The 25,227-nt window shown below is 40.6% G+C and overlaps 1 protein-coding gene across 6 annotated transcripts in view; it reads left to right on the top strand.

The window, feature by feature from the left end:
* The window catches only part of LOC140393897 (ankyrin repeat and SAM domain-containing protein 1A-like), a 642,533-nt gene that overhangs the window by 113,397 nt on the left and 503,909 nt on the right, over nucleotides 1-25,227 (top strand). For 5 of the 6 annotated variants that reach the window (XM_072480500.1, XM_072480502.1, XM_072480497.1 and 2 more), the window contains exon 4: nucleotides 5,752-5,814. The exons of the other annotated variant lie outside the window; for it this stretch is intronic. In XM_072480500.1, coding sequence (XP_072336601.1) covers nucleotides 5,752-5,814 — 63 coding nt within the window. The remainder of the gene's footprint in view (nucleotides 1-5,751; nucleotides 5,815-25,227) is intronic. 6 annotated transcript variants of the gene reach the window in all.

Here is a 25,227-nt window from a genome sequence, read left to right as displayed (position 1 = left end):
AAGGGAATTCATTGAATGTTTACAGGAGGGCTTTTTGGAACAGCTTGTGATGGAGCCCACGAGGGGACAGGCCATTCTGGACTTGGTGTTATGTAATGAGCCAGACTTGATTAAAGATCTTAAAGTAAGGGAACACTTAGGAGGCAGTGATCATAATATGGTAGAATTCAATCTCCAATTTGAAAGAAAGAAGGTAGAATCAGATGTAAAGGTGTTACAGTTAAATAAAGGTAACTACAGGGGCATGAGGGAGGAACTGACGACAATCGACTGGGAGCAGAGCCTAGTCGGAAAGACAGTAGAACAGCAATGACAGGAGTTTCTGGGAGTAATTGAGGACACAGTACAGAGGTTCATCCCAAAGAAAAGAAAGGTTATCAGAGGGGGGATTAGGCAGCCATGGCTGACAAAGGAAGTTAGGGAATGCATCAAAGCAAAAGAGAAAGCCTTTAATGTGGCAAAGAGTAGTGGGAAGTCAGAAGATTGGGAAGGCTACAAAAACAAACCGAGGATAACAAAGAGAGAGATAAGGAAAGAGAGGATCAATTATGAAGGTAGGCTAGCCAGTAACATTAGGAATGATAGTAAAAGTTTCTTTAAATACATTAAAAACAAACGGGAGGCAAAAGTAGACATTGGGCTGCTCCAAAATGACGCTGGTAATCTAGTGATGGGAGACAAGGAAATAGCTGAGGAACTAAATAAGTACTTTGCGTCAGTCTTCACAGTAGAAGACATGAGTAATATCCCAACAATTCAGGAGAGTCAGGGGGCAGAGTTGAATATGGTAGCCATCACAAAGGAGAAAGTGCTAGAGAAACTAAGAGGTCCAAAAATTGATAAATCTCCGGGCCCAGATGGGCTACATCCTAGAGTTCTAAAGGAGATAGCTGAAGAAATAGTGGAGGCGTTAGTTATGATCTTTCAAAAGTCACTGGAGTCAGGGAAAGTCCCAGAGGATTGGAAAATCGCTGTTATAACCCCCCTGTTCAAGAAGGGAACAAGGAAAAAGATGGAAAATTATAGGCCAATTAGCCTAACCTCGGTTGTTGGCAAGATTCTAGAATCCATTGTTAAGGATGAGATTTCTAAATTCTTGGAAGTGCAGGGTCGGATTAGGACAAGTCAGCATGGATTTAGTAAGGGGAGGTCGTGCCTGACAAACCTGTTAAGAGTTCTTTGAAGAGATAACAAATAGGTTAGACCAAGGAGAGCCAATGGATGTTATCTATCTTGACTTCCAAAAGGCCTTTGAGAAGGTGCCTCACGGGAGACTGCTGAGTAAAATAAGGGCCCATGGTATTCGAGGCAAGGTACTAACATGGATTGACGATTGGCTGTCAGGCAGAAGGCAGAGAGTTGGGATAAAAAGTTCTTTTTCGGAATGGCAACCGGTGACGAGTGGTGTCCCGCAGGGTTCAGTGTTGGGGCCATAGCTGTTCTCTTTATACCTTAACGATCTAGATGACAGGACTGGGGGCATTCTGGCTAAGTTTGCCGATGATACAAAGATAGGTGGAGGGGCAGGCAGTATGGAGGAGGTGGGGAGGCTGCAGAAAGATTTAGACAGTTTAGGAGAATGGTCCAAGAAATGGCTGATGAAATTCAATGTGGGCAAGTGCGAGGTCTTGCACTTTGGAAAAAAGAATAGAGCCATGGACTATTTTCTAAACGGTGACAAAATTCAGAATGCTGAAGTGCAAAAGGGACTTGGGAGTCCTAGTCCAGGATTCTCTAAAGGTAAACTTGCAGGTTGAGTCCGTAATTAAGAAAGCAAATGCAATGTTGTCATTCATCTCAAGAGGCTTGGAATATAAAAGCAGGGATGTACTTCTGAAGCTTTATAAAGCATTAGTTAGGCCCCATTTAGAATACTGTGAGCAATTTTGGGCCCCACACCTCAGGAAGGACATACTGGCACTGGAGCGGGTCCAGCGGAGATTCACACGGATGATCCCAGGAATGGTAGGCCTAACATACGATGAACGTCTGAGGATCTTGGGATTATATTCATTGGAGTTTAGGAGGTTGAGGGGAGATCTAATAGAAACTTACAAGATAATGAATGGCTTAGATAGGGTGGACGTAGGGAAGTTGTTTCCATTAGCAAGGGGAGACTAGGACCCGGGCGCACAGCCTTAGAATAAAAGGGAGTCACTTTAGAACAGAGATGAGGAGAAATTTCTTCAGCCAGAGAATGGTGAGTCTGTGGAATTCATTGCCACAGGGCGGTGGAGGCTGGGACATTGAATGTCTTTAAGACAGAAGTTGATAAATTCTTGATTTCCCGAGGAATTAAGGGCTATGGAGAGAGAGAGCGGGTAAATGGAGTTGAAATCAGCCATGATTGAATGGTGGAGTGGACTCGATAGGCCGCATGGCCTTACTTCCGCTCCTATGTCTTATGGTCTTAATATGAACTTGGCCACTTTGGCGTGAAGAATAGAAAAACAGTTTACAATTTAGATGGAGGGGGATTACAGAACTCATGGGTGTCCTGTGCATGAATCTCAAAGTTAGTGATCAGGAATACAAATGGAATGTTAATGTTTATTGCAAGGGGAATGGAATATAAAAATAGGAAAGCTTTAATACAGTTATACAGAGCCTTGGTGAGATGACATCTGGAGTACTGTGTATAATTTTAGTCTCCTTATTTGAAAAAATAATACAATTGTGTTAGAAACAATTTAGGAAAGGATCACTCAACTCATTTCTGGGATGTGAGGCTTATCTTATGAAGAAAGGTTGAAAAGGTTGGGCTGACATCTATTGGAATTTGATCTTATTGAAACTTATAAGACTTTGAGAGGAGTTGATAAGGTGGATACTGGAAGGATGTTTCTTGGGGGAGGGGGGGAGCAGAGCTAGGAGAGACAGTTTCAAAATATGTTCTCCCTTTTAAGATGGGGATGATAATTTTTTTCCTCTTGCGTTATTAGTATATGGAATTCTCATCCCTAGAAACCACTGGAAACTGGGTTATTGAATTTATTCAACAGAGTTGGATAGAATTTTGATAGACAAGGGAGTCTAGGGTTACAGGATACAGAAGGAAAGTGGAGTTGAGACCTCAATCCATCATATTTAGCGGTAGAGCAGGGTCAAAGAGTCCAATAACCAACTCCTGCTTCTGAGTCCTATATTCCTGTGATTCAAGCTATGTTTAGCTACTTATTTAATGTCAAGGAAATAATTTTAAGTTTAATCCTCATTGTTGATTTGGTAACTATTATCTCTTTCTTGTTGCTTGTTGAAAGAATTACAAGTGTTTACACTGAAACACTGATGAACTGTGGTAGTGGCCATAGCATTTTGCATTCTTTGGGCAAGAACTGAAACTACAAGATCATTCTGAAAATATATCGAGCCCAACATTTAAGATGTTTAGAAATTACTTCAAGGCTATATTGAAATTTAGCCATTTTATTTTCTTGCATCTGACAAAATTAATTCTGCAGTTATATTTTGCTGCTAAGTTTTTAAAATCTGAATTATGCAATTTGGCAGTCATGTTTTTATTCATTTTTTTATGGTTGATGACGATGATGAATCCCACTGTTCTGTTTCTTGATGATTTTACCATCTTCAACAATTTTGCACGTATTCTGAATATTGTCACAGAATTGGATTTTTACTGAGCTTTTTTCAGTCTGGTTTCATTCAGTTCCAGACCTTTGCTCGCTATTGAGACATTCAGTAATGTCATTACAGTGATGCTGGACGGCGACAATTGATAATGACCTTCTCTCAGTCTCTTAACTCTAGGATGTTGAATCTTGATCTAGGATGCCAAATGGTTTTTAGATGACAACAATTCATCCATTAAATTGAATAGAGATGTACAACTGCATGAAATAGTAAAAATACTAAAAGTACCATCTATGTAGATATATCATGGGCATCTACAATGGGCCAGTTATGCTTTGGAAGAACGTGTAAAAAGAAAATGTGGGGGCAGCACGGTGGCGCAGTGGGTTAGCCCTGCTGCCTCACGGTGCCGAGGTCCCAGGTTCGATCCCGGCCCTGGGTCACTGTCCGTGTGGAGTTTGCACATTCTCCCCGTGTTTGCGTGGGTTTTGCCCCCACAACCCAAAGATGTGCAGGGTAGGTGGATTGCCCCATAATCGGAAACAATTGATTGGGTACTCTAAATTTATTTTTAAAAAAACGAAGAAAAAAATGTGTAATAGCAATTGGACAAAATGAAGTCTCTGGTAAATTGAGTTAATCTTGTCTTTCGTTAAATAATTTTTTGAGTTTAACAACTGATTAAAGAAGTCATTTTTACAATATGGGATATCTGGTCTGTATATGAAAAATATGCATTTTCCAAATTCTAGGTCAAGGGTGTGTGAGAATTGCTTAATTAGAATTTAATTAAAATTATTCACACACACAGTTCATAAAGTTATAGATATGTTTGAAGTTGGACAAAAATTTCTATCCATCTTCCATCCTCTCGGAAATGCATCTGTTGGTTTTGTTTCTATAATGGTGTTCAGATTTCTACTTGTACAATCTTTATTATGTGTACCTCAATTACTTTTGGATAATTCTAATGGAGTGTTTTTATTAGAAATGGCAGCCTTTAAAAAGAAAATGATGATGTGTTCGGACAGAAATATTAAGATTCATTGCTTGGTGCACTCTGGAGATTGGAGGCTTGTCGTAAACCAGGTTAATTTGCATAAATGGGGGGAAATGTTGGTGATTGAAGGAACTAGCAGACATTTTGCAGACATAGCAGCATATATTCCCATCTTTCCAAATACTCACTTTGAAATGACCTGTTTATCTCATGTCAGGTACTAGTCAAATAAATAGTGCTCAAATGCTGGCATTTCATGCGGCGGTATATCATGCTGAGTGCTGTATGTGCTGTGCATGCATGTAGTTTCTTTCATTTTCTGCTTAATCTTCAATATAAACATGCTTTTGCTATCTTATTAATTGGGAAGGGTGGGGGTGAAATCAGAAGCCCACTTTTTTCAGGTCACATTTGAATCACTTTTGGAACTTTTATCTTAATCTGTTTAGTCAATCCAATTGTAAAATGAATGGTATGCAAATTGGATTACTTTGGTTAATCTTCTACATTACTGTAAAAAATTGCTGAAGTATACTATTTAAAATAAAAACTATTTAGTAACTTCTGAATCCCATTATATATGGTGAAAAAACATTGCAAACTAATCTTTTCTGTCAGTCGTGAAGTGCGTTTTATATTGACTGTGAATCAAGAAAAGCAGCAGTTTGTGACTGCGATGCAAATGAGAGACTCAAACAGCTTATTTAATTATCAAGGACACACTTTGTTTTTTTAAAGAAAAAAAATCTACTCTGCTGCTTCAAAACAATCACTTCCTCAATGAGGAAGCAGTTTATATTATTACAATGTTAACTCACAGGAGCAGTGCGCCTACATTTTGAAAATAAAATGCTATTGCTGCTGTATAGATAGGAATAACCTAGCTGGCTATTCAAAGATAGGAACAGTCGGTGAACATTTTTAAATAAATATACTGTTCAAATTTGTGTGTATTTTTGGTTTTGCATATTTTTGTTTTCCTCAATTTTTTAACAGCAAAATTTAAAATTGAGTTGGTTACAATTTAAGTGCTATCTAATTTCTTACTGATTATCTGCAACTGTTTTTAACTGTCATTGTTTTTTTATCATGGTACATTCATCATTATTTTTCAGTATAACCTTATTTTATCATTTGCATTTTCTTTCCTTCCCTCATAGAGTGCAATTGAGAGCAAAGACCTCAAAAAGTATGGCCCTTTTGACCCTTATATCAATGCCAAGGTGTGTAGACTGATGTCGCCATTTCAAGTTTCCTCTTTCCTTACCCCATTTTCAGTTCCATTTTACCATCACTTGTGTTACAGTCTCTGTTTTATACTGTGTTTCTTTTGTTTGTGTTCTATGTCCTGTTTGTCTACTTGAGTTAAAACAATTCTAGGATTTAAAAAATAAATTATAAATGTGTATTCACAGAGGGCACTGGACTGCAATAATTAAAATCCAGATTATATCAGTGATCATGGACTTGTTTCAGACTGAATGCGAGCATCACTCTTTATTGAGCACATAACAGATTAATGTCATATCAGCTATGGAGATGAGCCTGCATATACTAACTAACATGCTATGTTAACTAACATGCTATGTCAACAATAAAATTGCACACTGAACTCAGAGTCACATAAATAGGTTAAATTCTATGTTCCATAGCCATGTTCTTAGAGTGATCTAATGTTTGGTTCGCTGGGGATGTATAGTGAAGCCAACTTCTAATATTGAATAACTTTTATTTTGACAGTTAAAATGCTATCCAAGCTATATTCTGCATTTTTCAAATTTTTGTTCTACATTTTGCATTGCTCACAGCACAGTGGCTGGATGAGAAACTTAATGTTGAGGGGAAAGAAGAGGCACTAAAAAGGAGATTTTAAACTGATCATGCCTGTTATCTTGCTTCTTTTGAATGACTGCCTCAGTACCTGAATGACCACCTCTGTTCCTCCTCTCTTAGTCCCCATCAACCCCAAATAATCCTTTTAAGACTGCTCCACTTAGAATACACTACAAATATAATTTGTGCCATGCCATAGGAAATCGTCTGGTAATATGATCAATTTGCATCTGTCTATTAAAAGGTCAGAAGTGGGGATGTGATGATTGCACAATGTTCACCATTTGCAACTCCTCAGGCAAGGAAGCAGTCTGCGTCCATATACAGCAAGACCTGGATAACAATCAGGCTCAGGCTGATAAGTGGCAAGTAACATTGTATCGCACAACTACCAGGCAAAGAGAATCTCCAATAAGAGAGATTATAACCATCTTCTCTTTGACATTCAATGGCATTACCATCACTGAATCCCCCACTGTCAATATCCAAGGAGGTTAAAATTTACCAGAGAATGAACTGGACCAGCCATATATAAACTCTAAGAGCAGATCAGAGGCTGGGAATTCTGTACCGGATAACTCTCCTCTTGACACCCCAAAGTCTGTCCACCATCCGAAGGCACAAGTACAGAGTGCGATGCCATTCCTTTCACTTGCCTTAATGAGTGCATCTCCAACAATACTCGAGAAGCCTGACACCATCCAGGATATAGCAGGAGCAGCCCATCCACCACTTTAAACATTCACTCTTCCCACCACTTTAAACATTCACTCTTCCCACCACTGACGAAAAGTGGCACCATCTACATGATGTAGTGTAGCAACTGACTACGGCCCCTTTGACGACACCTTCTAAACCCATGACCTCTACTGCCTAGAAGGACAAGGGCAACAGATGCATGGAAACACCATCTGCAAATTCCCCTCCAAGCCACACACCATTCTGACTTGGAACTATATCACTGTGCCTTCACTGTCACTGGGTTAATATCTTGGTACCCACTCCCTAACTGCACTTTGGTGACTTACCACCAGATTCTCAAGAGTGATTAAGGATGGACATCATCAGTTTATTTGGCAATTTCCATTCCAAATGTGAACATTGTAAATCTGTCAGGTTGTAATTTCAATCTGTTCCCCATCACCCCTTGCATAGTGAGAAGTTACCACTGTGGGAGTGTATTATTACTGCAAGTGCTCGTTTTTTAACACTATTTCACCTGACCACTGCACTGGTCATAACTGCCTTGGGGTAAAAGTTACCTTTCATAGGTGGTTACACACACTGCATGATTTTCCTTTGCTTTGAAGTCAATGGAGAGGTAAATGGAGTGGGGATATAATGGGTTGCTGATCCACTGATGCCATTTTCTACCCTGCCAAAGTTTGGGTTTGTTCTTGCACTGCAGCCTCCCCATAGTGCAGTGCACTATGTAATATTGATTGTGTAATAATATTATAGGGGCTTTACTTTGATGCTGAAATTTTAAAAAAAAATCACTGTCCAAATGAATTATGCATATGCATCAAGAAGAAAAGTTGAAAATAGTAAGGAAAATACTCAGTTGATGTAGGTGCTTATTCAAAACAAAGGAAAAAAACACTTCTATTTGAGGTGTACAATATGCGTTGTGCAGGAAACCCACAATGCAGTAGCTCAGCAAAGCTATTGACTCGCTTACCATATGTAAGACGATGCGCCTTAACTAATCAAGTACTGAATGCTGGCAATCCAGCATCTGCATGACATTCTCTGTCTCTGCTGGAGAGAGGTGACAGTGTCTTAATGTTGCAGTGCTGTGACAGTTGAGTGAACCCTTTAGTTGTGAATAAGAGCAGCTGATACTAATTGGGGAAAGGTTAGGGCGCAGATTCCAGAACTGGAAAATCTACAATTGACATGATCATTTCCATCCGGCAGCTGCAAGAGAAATACCATGAATAAAGGATGCCACTATGTATTACTTTCATCGATTTCACCAGGGCATTTGACCACGTGAGCAGAAGCTTTCTATTTGGGAAAAATTGCACACCTACTGAAGTTTTTCAGTGTAACCTGCTCTTTCCATGACAGCATGATGGGTACGATCAGCAACGTGGGAACCCTTTGAGATCTCTAGTGGGGTCAAACGGTCTTGTATTCTGACGTTGACACCCGTTGGCATATTTTTGCTGTCATATGCCTACAAGTCATCTGCATACCAGAACTGTTCAGCCTTGTACACCTGAGATTGAAGAAAAAGGTGCGCCATGTCCTTACCAGAGAGTTGCTCTATGCTGACCATGCAGCACAAACATTCCATACTGAGGAGCACCCTCAGAGCAAATATACAGGCTCTTTCACGTTTTGACCATTGGCACCAGGAAGACCAATGCCATGGTCCAGGATGTTGCCATACTGCTACCTATCAGCTTTGACAATGTGGCATTGGAGGTTGTCGATAGCATCATATATCTAGGCTCCACAATCACGAGCAATTTCTCACTTGATACTGAGATCAACATGCATCACAAAAGGTACAGCTGTTCTGTCCATGCTGTGGAAGAGAGAGCATCAGACTGCAAGCCTATCAAGCCTGTGCCCTCAGCGCAATCCCCTGCAGTGGTGAGACCTAGGCAACATATGCTAGGCAGGAAAAAGGCAGAAAAGTTTTCACCTGTATCAGACGCATACCATTGCCGTACGAGATGTATGTTGCCACATCAGGTGAATCATGTATGCAAATATGCACTAATACTATAGTACATATTTTTTACCCTTCCCACCTTAAACCCGAGTGATCTGAAATTTACACTTTTGCATATGGAAGATAGTCCCAGCGATACATTGCAATTAGTATTGAATAGTAGTTGGCTTTTCTAGCTACCTCAACATGACGGATGCTATTTTCCAATTGTTGGCCTGCACACAGGAACATAAAAATATTGGTAAAAACAAGCATTACATATAACCAAACCTTAGCCAAAGAAATGTTGACATGGCTGAATGCATGAGAATCTTTGTTTTCTTCAACTGGACAGTTATGATGTCAATACAATTTTACAATTCATTTATATCCCTAGTATGGTCGATTTTCTGGTGTGTTAGATTGCATATCTGAGAACAAAAGAAGTATATTTCCATACAATGTACAAAATATTATTTTGTACAATGCCACTGCAGATCTAAGAGTAATAACTGGAAAGCCCTGCATATAGCATTCACTTCTACGTTTTGCTGTTGCAAGTTGAAGATTTTGTCTTAGATATACTGAGGTGCAGCAATGCTAATCACTCTTTGTTAACAGCTTGGGATTTAGGGATGTGCCCAATGTCCAGCCATATGGAAATGTAGCCCATGATTTTCAAACCTGTGTCATTCATGATGTTAATTAGCTGCATTATGTCTTTCACATATGCTTTTTCAAAATCTTTGGTGCTCAAAAAATAGAGTCAAATTAGGCTAGAGACTAATCGTTAAACATTATTACACAATACATGGACATAGAGGGTCAGCACCATGGTTAGTTTCAAATACTTTAATTTGTCCAACTTGTCTTTGCGTAATAATACAGAATGAATATCACCAATAATATGCAAAAGCGTAATCTTGCTTGATGAAGTAACTACTAACGTACTCTCTTGCGTGCTAAACTTGGCCTGGCAAAAGTAACTTTCCAACCAGTGACCTGACATCCTACTTTTCTGTGCCTGTTTTTAATCAGTATCTGTTCACAGCTAGAAACGAAGGCCTGTATGATCACCCGTGTTGTGTGCATGTGCTCAGGAGCTTCCCAACCTAAAGGAAATGAACTGTTTATTGATGACTGAATGTCATATTGCTTACAATCTTTTGGAATGTATTATCAATTTGCATTTTAACAATCATTTGTCTTGTTGCAGTTTTTTACTTTCCCTTTGTGAATACACTTTGCTTTAAAAACCCAACATTTAAATGTAATTTCACACCAAAATTGTTAAAGAATTGTTACAGCACAGAATGAGGCCATTTGATCTATCGTATCTGCACCAGCTCTCCAAATGAACAGTTCCTTTAATGCCATTCTCCCGTTTTCTCTCTGTAACCCTGCACACACTCATCCTTTTCAAACAACCTTCCTTTTGTGGAAACTTGTTCAGAAAGTCTCGTGATCACATTTGTTCACATTTGGCACACATGTTTGCTGCCACCCCTATATTTTGTTTATAAAGAAATCTATGTCTGCTAGGGATGCATTTGCTAGTTATGTAATAAAACATTTGTGTGCATTTCTCATCCATAGTCTGTTGCACTCAATTACAGACAAATATAATGCAAGGGCAGCATGGTAGCACAGTGGTAAGCACAGTTGCTTAACAACTCCAGGGTCCCAGGTTCGATTCCCAGCTTGGGCCACTGTCTGTGCGGAGTCTGCATGTTCTCCCCTGTCTGCGTGGGTTTCCTCCGGGTGCTCCAGTTTCCTCCCACAGTCCAAAGATGTGCAGGTTCGGTGGAGTGGCCATGCTAAATTGCCCTTAGTGTCCAAAAAAGGATAGGTGGGGTTACAGGTATAGGGTGGAGGTGAGGGCTTAGGTGGGATGATCTTTCCAAGGGCCAGTGCAGACTAGATAGGCCAAATGGCCTCTTTCTGCACTGTAAATTCTATGATTCTATAAGTTTCCAACAGCTGGCTAGCTTATTTGAAAATGTCTTCCAACATTTATGTTTTAATAAAATGATGGCTCTAATAAATGAACTTAAAGAAATAAAGCCAGACAGTTTATCCTTAATTCTGATGTGTAGCTTGTGAAGCAATTGAACTTTGACCTTACCGGAACAGATCCAATAACTTGTGTTATTGACTTACAGAATTGGGTAAGCATTGTAAATAACAGAGTTGTGGGCCTAATTTTGCAGTCAGTAGCGAAGCAAGGGCACTTGCCACTGACCTCAAAGTAAGTCTTGCTGAGAGATAAGTAACCTCTGGTAGAAATTTCAGATCTCGTCATGTATTGGTACTGCTACTGATTGTAATTTTCTTTACTCAACAATTACAACATGGAGCTGCAGTGATGCCACCAGGCTGTCCACGCAGCCAATCGTATTAAAGGATTTTCAAAAAGACACAAATTGAAAACAAAAAATGATAAAATAAAATCACTTTGAACAAAACATTTGCATTCAAATTAAAGTTTAGAACATGTACATGGGATGAAGGTAGAAACTAAAATATTTGTAACTTCTTCATAAAAGAATATTTCAAAATGTATCTTAAATCAAATCATTTAACACTCCAAGCTACAAGTTATTTTTTGGGGGGTCAGTTCTATTTGTTAAATTTTGCTAATCACATTGCTCTTTGAAAATAAAGTTATCTATATGAACGTGTAACGTTTTACAAGAATTTCAAATGACGATTTAGAGATAGGGATGTTGAAACTGGCGCTAATTTTGACTGCTGGCTTTGGGGGAGGGTGTTAATTGTATAAATTAAAGTTAAGGATATCTAGGACATTTATTAGATAATTGAGCACACATGAAGGGGCACTTGTTGACACTGATGTTGGGTTGTAGAGTTAAGAGCCATACTTTGGTAATGTTTCCCTTTGTGAATAAATCTAAAACAGTGTAAAGATTGAAGGTCTCTTCCTTCACCATCTGACTGTCGAGGGTGTAACAGAGGGATCCACAGTGCAGCCTGTACTGGAGCCCTGAGCGACAGGCTGCACTTTAGGATTTTCATGGCAGTCGGCATATGCTCAATATTGTGAAACTGCAGTCAGTTTCATGGGGGTAATAATGCCAAGCATTGAAGGTTTGCCATCAACCCCTCGCACAAAATCCAGCTGTATGTATTTAGTGCTTAAGAAATTGCATTAGCAGAACAGTTAAATGAAGTAATCTTGAATTAAGAGAAGTTGACAAAATGGCAAAATTAACAGAGTGCAAAATAGAGGATGATGGATTAGATTGGTGACAAAGTAAGATTAAAGAGGTGAAAACACAAACTGCTGTAAAAACGCAGCAGGTCTGGCAGAATCTGTGGAGAGAGGAACAGTTAATCTTTCGAACCTGGATGACTCTTCAGATTAGAGAGAGGTTAAGGAGCAGGGTGGGAGCAAGTTTTATTTTAGAGAAAAAGTTACAGATGTTGGGCTGAAATGGCTGAAAGCAATGGAGTAGATGGAAAGGGTAATGTAATTGAGGCCTAAATGAAGGACACTGGTAATTATTTAAAGCTTAATGTGATTGTAGAGGTAGAGTAAGGTGAAGGCAGTGGAGAGATTTGCTAATTAGGCCAAGGATCTTGAATTGAGATATTGAGGAATCAATAACCAACAAAGCTTGACAAGCCTGTGTTCATGAACAAGAATTAATGTGGGATATTAAGCCTGATGAAAGTTTCAGATTCGTGGTCCTTGACAAATAACACATTCTTGACAGGACTGCCAAAGGAGCATTGGAGTACCGAATGAAGGTAGTTTAGCATTTAGCAACTATGGAGGTAAAATGAGGGAAAAGGTGGACCACATTGCAGAGGTGTAAATAGATGGCCATGATGATTGTTGGGTTGTAGGGTTTGAAGAAAGTCATACATGTATGAAGGCAGCAGCTCAAACACACCCAGAACCTTGATATTTCTGGCCTTTTAATTGTCCTCTTTGGGAATGCATTCAATGTTTATTGAACTTCTAGCCTTAAAAAAAACATACTCTTACACTTAGGAATTATACAATGGGTTTTGCAGTTAAAGTGACAGCAAGGCTCACAACTGTTTATATGAAATCGGACAGTAAATTTCAGCAACTGTACATAACAGATTTAAACACCGAAATCAGGGGCGTGCCTACTCCTCCAAAAGCTGCATGAACACAGTCTGACTCATTTCAATATGCTCATCCATATTTATAAAACAAACCAGTTCAAAAGCCTTGAAACTTACCAATCAAAATCGCAGTAAGAACAGCCAGTTAGGAATGTCAGATATTTCACGTGAATAATCAGCAATCATTGGTCTGAAGAATCTGCTTATGAGTGAAACAGCACGACAAATCAATCAAAATAAAAACACCATTTTCCCATATACCTTCCATGCTCTGCTTGCCAATTCCAGACTCAATGAGATTTTTACGTATTGTTAAAAAATTGCACCACTGTTAATAAAACTGCCTCCAATATTACTGTATTTGAGTATCTTTGCTATTTTTATGTTGACGAAAGAAAGCACTTCTGAAAGCCTGGATTTGGGGTCAATTTTTCCCCCAGACTTATCACTGTTAGCTTCTTCAGCTAACAATGATCATCGACACAATCTGTGATTCTCAGATTCAGCTGTCTATATGGATGCATTGTAAATGATAAACTAGGATGTACCATTTGAGTGCAGGCCTGGTGCAAACAAGTCTTTTCTACATGCTTTCGAAAGGGTCCGGGAAATTAATTTTATAAGTCTTTTCAGGTTTCAGATGTTCCACTACAGCTGAAAGATAAATTAATTTTCCCTTCAGAGAGGGCAACCTTAGAGAGAAGAATAGATGCGAACACAAATTCTGTAAGGGTCCTGGATGAGAACCCAACTATTTGCAATTTATAAAACTGAGAGGATAGGTGACTCCACCACAGGACTGACCGACAGATATATTTAATGTTGGGCAGCACGGTGGCGCAGTGGTTAGCTTGGCTGCCTCACGGCGCCGAGGTCCCAGGTTCGATCCCGGCTTTGGGTCACTGTCCGTGTGGAGTTTGCACATTCTCCCCGTGTTTGTGTGGGTTTCGCCCCCACAACCCAAACGATGTGCAGGGTAGGTAGATTGGTCACGCTAATTGGAAAAAATGAATTGGCACTCTAAATTTATAAAAGAAAGATATATTTAATGTTGGCGACACGGTGGCGCAGTTGTTAGCACTGCTGCCTCATGGCACTGAGGACCCGGGTTCGGTCCCGGCTCCAGGTCACTGTTCGTGTGGAATTTGCACCTTCTCCCAGTGTTTTCGTGGGTCTCATCCCCACAACCCAAAGATGTGCAGGCTAAGTGGATTGGCCATGCTAAATTGCCCCCGAATTGAAAAAAAACCTGGGTGCTCTAAATTTATTTAATAAAAGATATATTTAATGTTAAAATGAGCTTTAATTAAAACACAGAAGTAACCACATTAGCAACAACAAAATAGCTTTATAGATAACAGTTACAACAGTTCTTAAGTAAAAGCAAAAACTTTAACTTGCCCCCTACACCAGCTACTATGTTTTCCAATTAAGCAAATCAATATAGTTCAAATGTCACTTATAAATAAAGTTGACAATAGGGTTTACTTGCCTTTCCTGTAGAGAGCCCATGGAGAGAACCTTGTAGGAGCAAACTGAAAGGCACTTCGTGGCAGACTAAAATCCTATGGCAAACTGAAACTTCCGACAGACCTGGATCTTCTCCTTAATTACATCATCTGTACCCAAATAATAAGGCATTCTTCTGTCTCCTCCCACAAGATGATGTACCATAACCTAGTTATCCAGGATCAAATACAATATCTCTCATAAATGATCAGGGACCTCCACACCAAAATAGTATTTCATTAGTCACCTATCTGTAAGCAAGTAAATGCTTCTCACATCTACCAGCAGCACACTTGCAGCATGTATGCATCTCAACCACATTTTTAAATAACATTACTGCAACAAATATAAAATATAACAATTTCTTAGATTCATCACAGTTCAGAAAACCCCAGAAAATGTAGAGATTTTCAAGGTGAAAATCTTTGTCGCGCTGCATTTCAATTGAGAAAGAGCCCCAGGTTGAATTGAGGGGTCCTCACATGAAAGAAGAGATAGGACTCTGACCAGTGCGGTCATATTTTGAACACTTTGAAGAGGCTTTACTTCAAGAAAATGTTTTCATATGAATCTTAAATGGCCAGCACTTGTTGCCCATCTCTAATTTCCATTGATACAACTGCCTGGTTTAGCACACTGGGCTAAATCGCTGGCTTTTAAAGCAGACCAAGGCAGGCCGGCAGCACGGTTCAATTCCCGTACCAGCCTCCCCGAACAGGCGCCGGAATGTGGCGACGAGGGGCTTTTCACAGAAACTTCATTGAAGCCTACTTGTGACAATAAGCAATTTTCATTTCATTTCTTGAATCGCTACCATCCATCTGGTGTAGGTACAACCATTGTGATGCTGATACGCTGCTGGCACAATTCTTTTCATGGCAGGATCACAGAATCATAGAATCGACAGTACGGAGACAGGCCCTTCGGCCAAAACTGGTCCATGCCAACTAAAAAGCCCATCTAAGCGAACCCATTTGCCTGCATTTGGCCCATATCCCTCCAAACCTTTCCGACCACGTTTCTGTCCAAATGCCTTTTAAATGTTGTCAATGTCCCTGCCTCAACCACTTCCTCCAGCAGCTCATTCCACATACATACCACCCTCTGTGTAAAAAGTGTTGCTCCTCGGGTTCCCATTAATTCTTTCCCTTTTAACTTAAATCTCTGCCCTCCAGTTCTCGATTCCCCAACCCTCTAAAAAAGACTGATTGCATTCACCCTATCCATGCCTCTCATGATCTTATACACCTCTATAAGATCACCCCCTCAATCTCCTACGCCCCAAAGAAAGAGGTCCTAGCCTGCCCAATCTCTCCTTATAACTCAGTCCCTCCAGTCCTGGCAACATCCTTGTAAATCTCTTATGCACTCTCTCCAGTTTAAAAACATCTTTCCTATAGCAAGGTGACCCAAACTGAACACACTACTCCAGGTGCAGCCTCACCAATGTCCTGTACAACCGCAATATAACTTTCCAGCTCCCATACTCAATGCCCTGACTGATGAAGGCCAGCATGCCAAAGCCTTCTTCACTGCCCTATCTCAATGTGACTCCACCTTTAGAGAATCGTACACCTGAACTCCAAGGTGTCTCTGTTCCATGATACTCCCTCAGGTCCTATCATTCACCGTGAAAGTCCTACCTCGATTTGACTTTCCAAAATGCAACACTTCACACTTATTCGTATTGAACTCCATTTGCCATTTCTCGGCCCACTTCCCCAACTGATCAAGATCCTGTTGCAATTTTTGATATCCTTCCTCACTGTGTACAATACCACCTATTTTAGTGTCATCAGCAAACTTACTGATCATGCCTTGTGCATTCTCATCCAAATCGTTGATATAGTGCCCAACACTGACCCCTGAGACACACCAGTAGTCACAGGCCTCCAGCTCGATAAGCATCCTTCCACCATTACCCTCTGCTTCATACTATCAAGCCAATTGTATATCCAATTTTCCAGCTCTCACTGTATTCCATGTGATCTAACCTTTCAGAACAGCTTACCACATTGAACTTTATCAAAGGCCTTACTGAAGTCCATATAGACTACTTCTACCGTCCTGCTCTCACAACCTTCCTGGTCACTTCATCAAAGAACTCTAACAAAGTTGCAAGGCACGACGTCCCATGCACAAAGCCATGCTGACTACTCCTAATCAAACCTTAGGGCGGCATGGTAGCACAATGGTTAGCACAGTTGCTTCACAGCTCCAGGGTCTCAGGTTCGATTCTCGGATTGGGTCACTGTCTGTGTGGAGTCTACATGTTCTCCCCATGTGTGCGTGGGTTTCCTCTGGGTGCTCCGGTTTCCTCCCACAGTCCAAAGATGTGCAAGTTAGGTGGATTGGCCATGCTAAATTACCGTTGGTGACCAAAAAAAAAGTTAGGTAGGTTACGGGGATAGGGTGGAAGTGTGGGCTTAGGTAGGGTGTTCTTTCCAAGGGCCGGTGCAGACTCGATGGGCCGAATGGCCTCCTTCTGCACTGTAAATTCTATGATTGTCTTTCCAAATGCCTATATATCTTACACTTCAGAATCCTCTCTAGTAACTTACCACCACAGATTTTAGGTTTACCGGTCTATAATTCCCAGGTTTTTCTTTGCAGCCCTTCTTAAATAAGGGCACACATTTGCTACTTTCCAGTCTTCTGGTACCTCACCCCTGGTTAATGATGATGCAAATATTTCAGCCCGTGCTCCCGCACTACTTCTCTCGCCTCACGCAGTGTTCTTGGATATACGTGGCCAGGGCCAGGAGATTTATTCACCATTATTGATTTTAATACATCCATCACTACCTGTACTGTAATGCGAACTGTCCCCAATATATTGCCACTAACCCCTCCCAGGTTCCCAAATCTTCATGTCTCTCTCCACGATAAACACAGAAGAAATATTCATTGAGAACCTTGCCCATCTCCTGCGCATCCATACATATGTGTCCACTTTGGTCCTTGAGGGGTCCTATTCTCCCTCTAGTTCTTTTTCCGTTAATATACTTAAAGAATCCCTTTGGATTCAGCTTAATCCTCTCAGCCAAAGCTACCTCATGCCTCCTCCTTGCCCTCCTAATTTCCTTTTTGACTATACTCCTGCATCCCCTGAGCACCTCCAGGGAATCCTTTGATTCCATCTGCTTGTACCTGAGCCATGCCTCCTTTTTCCACGCCAAAACCTGAATATGTTTTGTCATTCAGGGTTCCCTACTCCTGCCAGCCTTGCCTTTCACCCTAACAGGAACATATAGCTATTTCACTTTTAAAGGTCTCACATTTGCCAGAGGTCCCTTTGCCCTCAAACAAGCTAGTCCAATCAACCCTTGCAAGCTCCTGTCTAGTTCCATCAAAATTCACCTTGCCCCAATTAGAACTTGCACCTGTGGATCAGTTTTGACTCTTTCCATAACTATTTTAAAATTAATAGAACAATGTTCACTGGTACAAAGTGGCCCCCCACCGTCACCGTAGTCACGTGCTCTGCCCTATTTCCCAAGAGTTGGTCAATTTTTGTCTGTTCCTGAGTAGGATCTTCCACATATTGCCTGAGGAAACTTACCTGAACACACTAAACAAATTCCACCCCATCTAAGCCTTTAACATTATGGCAGTCCCAATCTATGTTCGGAAAAGTAAAATCCCCTACTATGACAACCCTATTACTCCTACAAGTCTCCCAATCTTCCTGCATATTTGTTCTTCTAATACCTGTTGACTATTTGGGGATCTATAGTATAACCCCAATAAGGTCACCGTTCCCATCTTATTTCTTAGTTCCACCCACAAAGCCTCGCTGGATGATCCCTCAGTTATTTCATCTCTGCCTACTGCCGTGATGCTCCCCTTCATCAAAAATTCAACTCCCCTCTCTTTTCTCCACCTCTGTCCCACCTAAAACACCTGTAGTCTGGAACATTAAGCTACCAGTTCAGTTCCCCCCTTAGCCATGTTTCAGTTATGAGGATATCTCATAAGATATCTATTATTGTTGTCCAAATATTCTTCAAAGATCAGGCACCTGCTTACTCTCCACTCAGAAACCCCTTCTCCACCTACACTGTTCCTTGTTCTGACTTCCTTGCGGGGCATGCATCATCCCGGGTCAAGTATAGATCTGAATGATCTATATCTAGAGTGTGTCTATCTGGATTTGTGAGTGGAAGTGAGAAGATGAGTACTTGCTGGCTATCCCTGCTGTTAGGGTCTTGGATTCAGATCAGTTTTCCTGATTGCTGCTTTTCTGTGCAGAGAAATGCAATTAAGTTTCTGTTGGTCACTATTTAAAAAAAAAAAAAAAATCTTTTTATTGGCATTTTCAAAATTATATACATTGCTGTTTGTGTTCATTTATTGTACAATCACAAAGGTTCCTTCTTTAGGTTTCTCTATTTATAGTCTGACGCTGTCTGGCTCAGCATACAATCCTCCCTATCCCCCCCCCCCTCCAGCTTCTCTCTCCTTGACCTCCCCCCCGCTTTTCTCTTTCTATCTTGTCCTGGCTATTTCCAACTGGCTATTTATTTATGTGTTGGCCACAAACAGGTGAATGGCTCCCATATTTTGTGGAAGCCCTCTTCCAACCCATGGATGGTGAATTTGATTTTCTCCTTCTGTTTTCATTACTGTTCTGATCATGTAAGGACAATCTCAGTTTTGGTATCAGAATCATTTTGATCTTCGAACGTCAATACTTGTTCAACACGATACAGCTGGATACAGGACAACTCATTATCTCAGTTGAGTGTAATCCCAGGATCTCAATTACTTTTTGCTATGGTTTCTCCTGTGCTTTGTGGCTCACCCAAATTATATGAAATTTTCTTGAATATAAGAATAGATTGGTTGTTAGTTTGAATAATATATTGATTCATTTTGAACAATTATTGAAGAATTAATATTACATCTGAGCTCCAAATAGAAAACAGTTATTTTCCTTTCGGGGAGGTGGCGGCATAGTGGTAGTGTCACTGGACTAGTAATCCAGAAACTCTGGGAAGCCCAATGCTCTGGGGACTAAGGGTCAAATCCTACCACTTCAGATGATGACATTTTGCGTTCAATAAAAATCTGTAATTAAAAGTCTAATGGTGACCAGGCAACCATTGTCGATTGTTGTAAAAAAAAAAACCATCTGGTTCACAAATGTCCTTTATCTTTTACATGGTCTGGCCTACATGTGACTCCATATCCGCAGCAATGCAGTTAATTCTTAACTGCCTCCTCAAGGACTCTGAGGGATGGGTAATGAATGCTGGGCTTGCCAGCGACGCCCATGCCCATGAATAAATACAAAAAGGTGTGTGATATAGTATAAAATTAGTATTCTATAGTATTAAATTTAAATAGTCCCTTGGGGTGGGGGCTGGGGGGGAGGGGGAGGGGTTGAGTCCACGCAACCTCTTGAGAGCACAGGGTTATAATCTTAAATTGGCTCCTGCATTAACTTCTATAATCCCACTTCTATAATCTGTAAAATTGCGGCCATCACAATTACATTTACTGACCGTGTGATGTTGTTAAACCTCCCCTGTAAACATTAGTGAGTTGTCATGCACTGTCTGCCACCTACCATACGGTTTGCCTGCTGTGTTGACAAGCCTTTTAACATCCACTACTCAATTCCATCACTCTTGTAGCTGATTTTAGTCAGATGAATATTTATGTTTCTGTGATAAGATTGCAGCTCTTTTAATTGTTCCTGTCACACACACGGCTTCACTTTGCTACATGTTGTATTTAATAATCCAGCTTCATATAGTCCAACTCCGTGCTTAGAAGGACTTTCTCTATCAGCCCCACAAATTTGTCAGGTCTCCATTACTTAACTCCTGAATTGCTGGTGGGAATTATGTTTTTGTTCCATCTGGCAACATTAGAACAAACTGACTCTGTGATTTCCGACGGCATCAGGATCATTGGATAGGTGGAATATCTACTCCACACAACTTATGATGGTGGATTGTGACACTCAATTTTAGGGCCACTGCCTTTGAACAAAAATTCCTTGAGCATAATCCTCTCACCTATTTGCACACCCAGTGACCCCTCCACCACCATTCCCTACCAGAGCAATCCACATGTACCACTCCCCACTGCTTATTTACTCTCTTTCAGCGCAAGTCCGCAATACATCACATTCTGTTGTGCTTTCTATCAGTACCAAGGCCGCTTTACCCTCTTGATCATATTCATACATAGGTACAATTTGATACACTTCTCTTAGCAGTCTGATTTTTAAAAAATGCTTTAAGTACACAGATAATGGAACTTAATAATGATGAAGTCCAATGACCAATCACAACTGATTCCCAAAACATTGGTGAAATTGTCTCACCGCAAGAAATACACTTTGTTACATAGGACTGCAGCAGATAGTGCACATTCAATATCACACTTTTTACAGTTACATAGCAAATCTTCTAGAGAAAGAAAACCAATCATAGAATCATAGAATTTACAGTGCAGAAGTCAAGTGGGGTGCTTCTCGTACTCTGAAACTTGAAATCATTTTCTCATTTACAAAATACCGTGATTAAATAACAGTTGATATCTGATCAGAGTTGATTTTAAAAATATATAAATTTAGAGTACCCAATTCATATTTTCCAACTAAGGGCAATTTAGTGCGACCAATCTACCTACCCTGCGCATTTTTGGGTTGTGGGGGTGAAACCCACGCAAACACGGGGAGAATGTGCAAACTCCGCATGGACAGTGACCCAGTGCCGGCATCGAACTTGGGATCTCGGCGCCATGAGGCAGCAATGCTAACCACTGCGCCACCGTGCTGACCTAGAGTTGATATTTTTAAAGGAACATTATTTCCATTTGTATCTATTGATCACACTTGCTTTTGCACTCAAGTTCTTGTGCATGTTTTCTTGTTGGCTCATGCTTATATTCTGTGGACAAATGTATGATTTTTGAATTTAAATAAAACTGGTTGCTTTTGTGGTGCCAGTATTTTCAAAGTAACACATTTTGAAGCAACCTAAGGTACAATGGATATGAAGTATATACAAAACAGGGACATGGGCAGCAGCATGAGATTAATATTTAGGGATTCTCTTCTGTGATTGTGAGGATCTGGTTAGTTTAGAAAGACTACAACACTGGCATCTGTGGGAAATGACCCAGGCACGTTCTGCCCACAAAAAGCAGGACCAATCCAACCCTGCCACTTATAGCCCCATCAATCTACTCTTGATCATCAGCAAAGTGATGGAAGGGATTGTTAGCAGTGCTATCAAGTGGCACTTACTCAGTAATAATCTAGTCAGTGCTCAGTTAGGGTTCTGCCAGGGCCACTCTGACCTTGTTACAGGACAAACCGGAAGAAAAGAGCTGAACTCCAGAGGTGAGTTGAAAGTGATTGCCCTTGACACCAAACCCGCATTTGACTGAGTGTGGCATCAGGGAGCCCTAGCAAAACTGGAGCCAGTGGGAATCACTGGTAAAGCTCTCAGCTGGTTGGAATCATATCTGACTACCTGGCATAAAGGAAGGTGATTGTGGTTATTGGACGTTAATCATCTCAGTCCCTGTAAGTCACTACTAGAGTTCCTCAGGGTAGTACCCTGGGCCCAGCTATTATTTGCTTTATCAATGGCATTCCCTCCATCATAAGGTCAGAAGTGGGGATGTTCGCAGATGATTTGACAGTGTTTAGACCCTTGACGACTCCTCAGACACTGAAGCCTTCCCTTCCCTTATGCTGCGAGACCTGAACAACAGGCTTGGGCTGGCAAGCAACATTCTCATCACACAAGTGGCAGGCAATGACCATCTCGAACAAGAGAGAATCCAACTATCTCCATTGACATTCAATGTCATTACCTTCGCTGAATCCCCCACTGTCAAAATCATGGGGTTACCATTGATTACAAACTGAACTGGACCAGCCATGTAAATACTGTGGTTACAAGAACAGGTCAGAAGCTGGGAATTCTGCGGTGAGTAACATGCTTCCTGACTCTCATCCACCATCTGCAAGGCACAAGTCAGGAGCGCGATAAATACTCTTCACTTGCTTGGATACGTTTGACTCTAACAATGCTGAAGAGGCTCGACACCATCCAGGACAAAGCAGCCAACTTGATTGGCACCCCATCCACCACCTTCAAAATCTGCTCACTCTACACCGATGCACAATGGAAGCAGTGTGTAATGTCTGCAAGATGCACTATATCAACCTCCTAAGTCTCCTTTGACAGAACCTTCCAAACCTGTGACCTCAATCACTCAGAAGGGCAAAAGCAGAAGATGCAAGGGACACCACCACCAAGTTCCCCTCCAAGCTGCACCCCATCCTGTCGGGGATTATTGCCTTTCCTTCATTGTCGCTGGTTCAGTATCCTGGATCTCCCTCCCTGGCAGCACTGGATGTATCTACACCACATGGATTGCAATCGTTCAAAAATGCAGCTCACCACCTTTTCAAGGATGATTAAGGATGGGAGATAAAAATGTTGGCCAAGCCAGCTACACTTGCATCCCATGAAAGAATAAAAACACTCTTTTAGGTACAAGTTTATAAAAATTGACAGTTGTTGCTGTGAAATGTTTGGATGTGTATTTTTTTGTGCTAGTTCTTAAATTACATTTTTATGTTTGTATTTTGCTTGCATTTGTGGCCAACCTTCCCATTTTTGCGGCTCTCTCCTGAAGTATTGATTTCAGCTGGCTGTAGCTCCCTGCGTGTAAGCTGATTTCTGGTAACCTGTCCTGGAACCGTTCTTTAGGTATGAACCTGAACATTGGCTGTTCGCAGACATAAAAGAAAAATGCTACAGATGCTGACAATCAGAAATAAAATAGAAAATGCTGGAAAGGCTCAGCAGGTCTGACAGCACCTGTAGAGAGAGAAACAGATTGTTTTGTGTCTGTATGACTCTTGAGAGCTGGGCGTTCTCAGACTATTTGCTGAAGCTGACCCCAACCCATGATTGTGCACTTTCTAACGGAACCGTTGCAGATAACATTTTCCCGTTTTAAGACCACGAGATGGTGAGCTCAATTTTTGTTGCATCTCTGTTTTCCCAGATGATGTAAACCAAACCAGCCTAGCCCAAAGTTTGTTGGTACAAGAGCTCATTCTCATCATCCAGGTATAAACTGAAATTACAGTGGGCTAAATTTTTGCAATGGTAATGACAGCAAAGCTGTCAATGTTCACTGTCATTACTCCATTGAAATTGACAGCAGCTTTGCGAGAGTTCACACAGATGCAAAATCAAACATAAACTGTATTGCTGCCAGTAATTCTACACTTCAGACTGCATCAATAGAAATAACTTGAATTGATGACAACTTTCACTCTCCTGATAATCTTTTTTTTTTAATAAATGTTTTTTATTGGACTTTTTGCACCGAGTATATTTTCCATTAAGTACATGTGGGTGTGGTTGGCTGGGCCTCCTTGGCACCGTTCACATCTATCCTCCACCTCTTGATGTAAAAACTTTTACAAAACTTATACCTTGTTGAATAAGATATAGTCGGATTTTTAATAATATAGATTTCATAATTACTTCTAAACACCGCAATGTCTTGAAAAGCTTATTTTATGTTGGTCAGTGTTTTCCTTCACTATAAAAAAAAACCTTGGGCAGCACGGTGGTGCGGTGGTGAACACTGCTGCATCACGGCGGCAAGAACCCGGATTTGATCATTCTCCCCGTGTCTTAGTGGGTATCACTCCCACAACCCAAAAGATGCGCAGCATAGGTGGATTGGCCACACTAAATTGCCCCTTAATTGGAAAAATAATTAAAAAAAAAAAAAAATCCACATTTTTCTTGCATGTTGCTTTGGAATGCGGTACAAGCCACATAAAAATTTAAATGAAAAATATTTCATTTCACCTTGGTTTGTTGTTTGTGAATTCTTTAGTGTGACTATCTGTGCATATCTGCTGCTGAGGTCACTCCTGCTGCATGTCAAGACATGCCGTTGACTTGCTGCCAGATTTTAACTGCTGTTGAGAAAGAGGACAATCATGTCATAGTGGTGGTCAGATCTTTGTGGGCAGCTGCCTTTTGAGGTCAACAGTGAGAATCCTTGCTTGTGACTGCAAATTCTGGACCTGTGTGATAATCAAGATAGTGGGATATTTAATAAATATATTAATATTTTAAATGTAATTGTTTTGTTGGTAGAAACATAGTTTACCTGTTGCAAAAATAGGAACACTGCCCTCTTGTTCATAAATTGTAGCTGGACACTGACAGCATCTGACCATTAACGCTTTTCAGTCACAAACATTGTGGTACATTTCACAAAAATGAAGAAGGCTAATTTACAATAGTTGAAGCGTTACAAGAGGTAACTGAAAACATGATTGAATAATTAGATATTAAGAAGGCTTCAAAGGTGAAAGGGGTGTTTTGTGGCAGAATGGTTTTGGAATTGAACTCCAGAGATGAGGGTCAAGATGATTAAAAGCTTTGAAACATGGGATCTTACAGTTGGAGTCCATTCAGTCTGTTCTTTTTGAAACAGCTGTTCA

This window comes from Scyliorhinus torazame, chromosome 17, assembly GCF_047496885.1.
Source record: "Scyliorhinus torazame isolate Kashiwa2021f chromosome 17, sScyTor2.1, whole genome shotgun sequence".
Taxonomy (NCBI): Eukaryota; Metazoa; Chordata; class Chondrichthyes; order Carcharhiniformes; family Scyliorhinidae; genus Scyliorhinus; species Scyliorhinus torazame.
The sequence above is the reverse complement of the archived record's forward strand: the minus strand, read 5'-3'. Positions and strand labels throughout refer to the sequence as shown.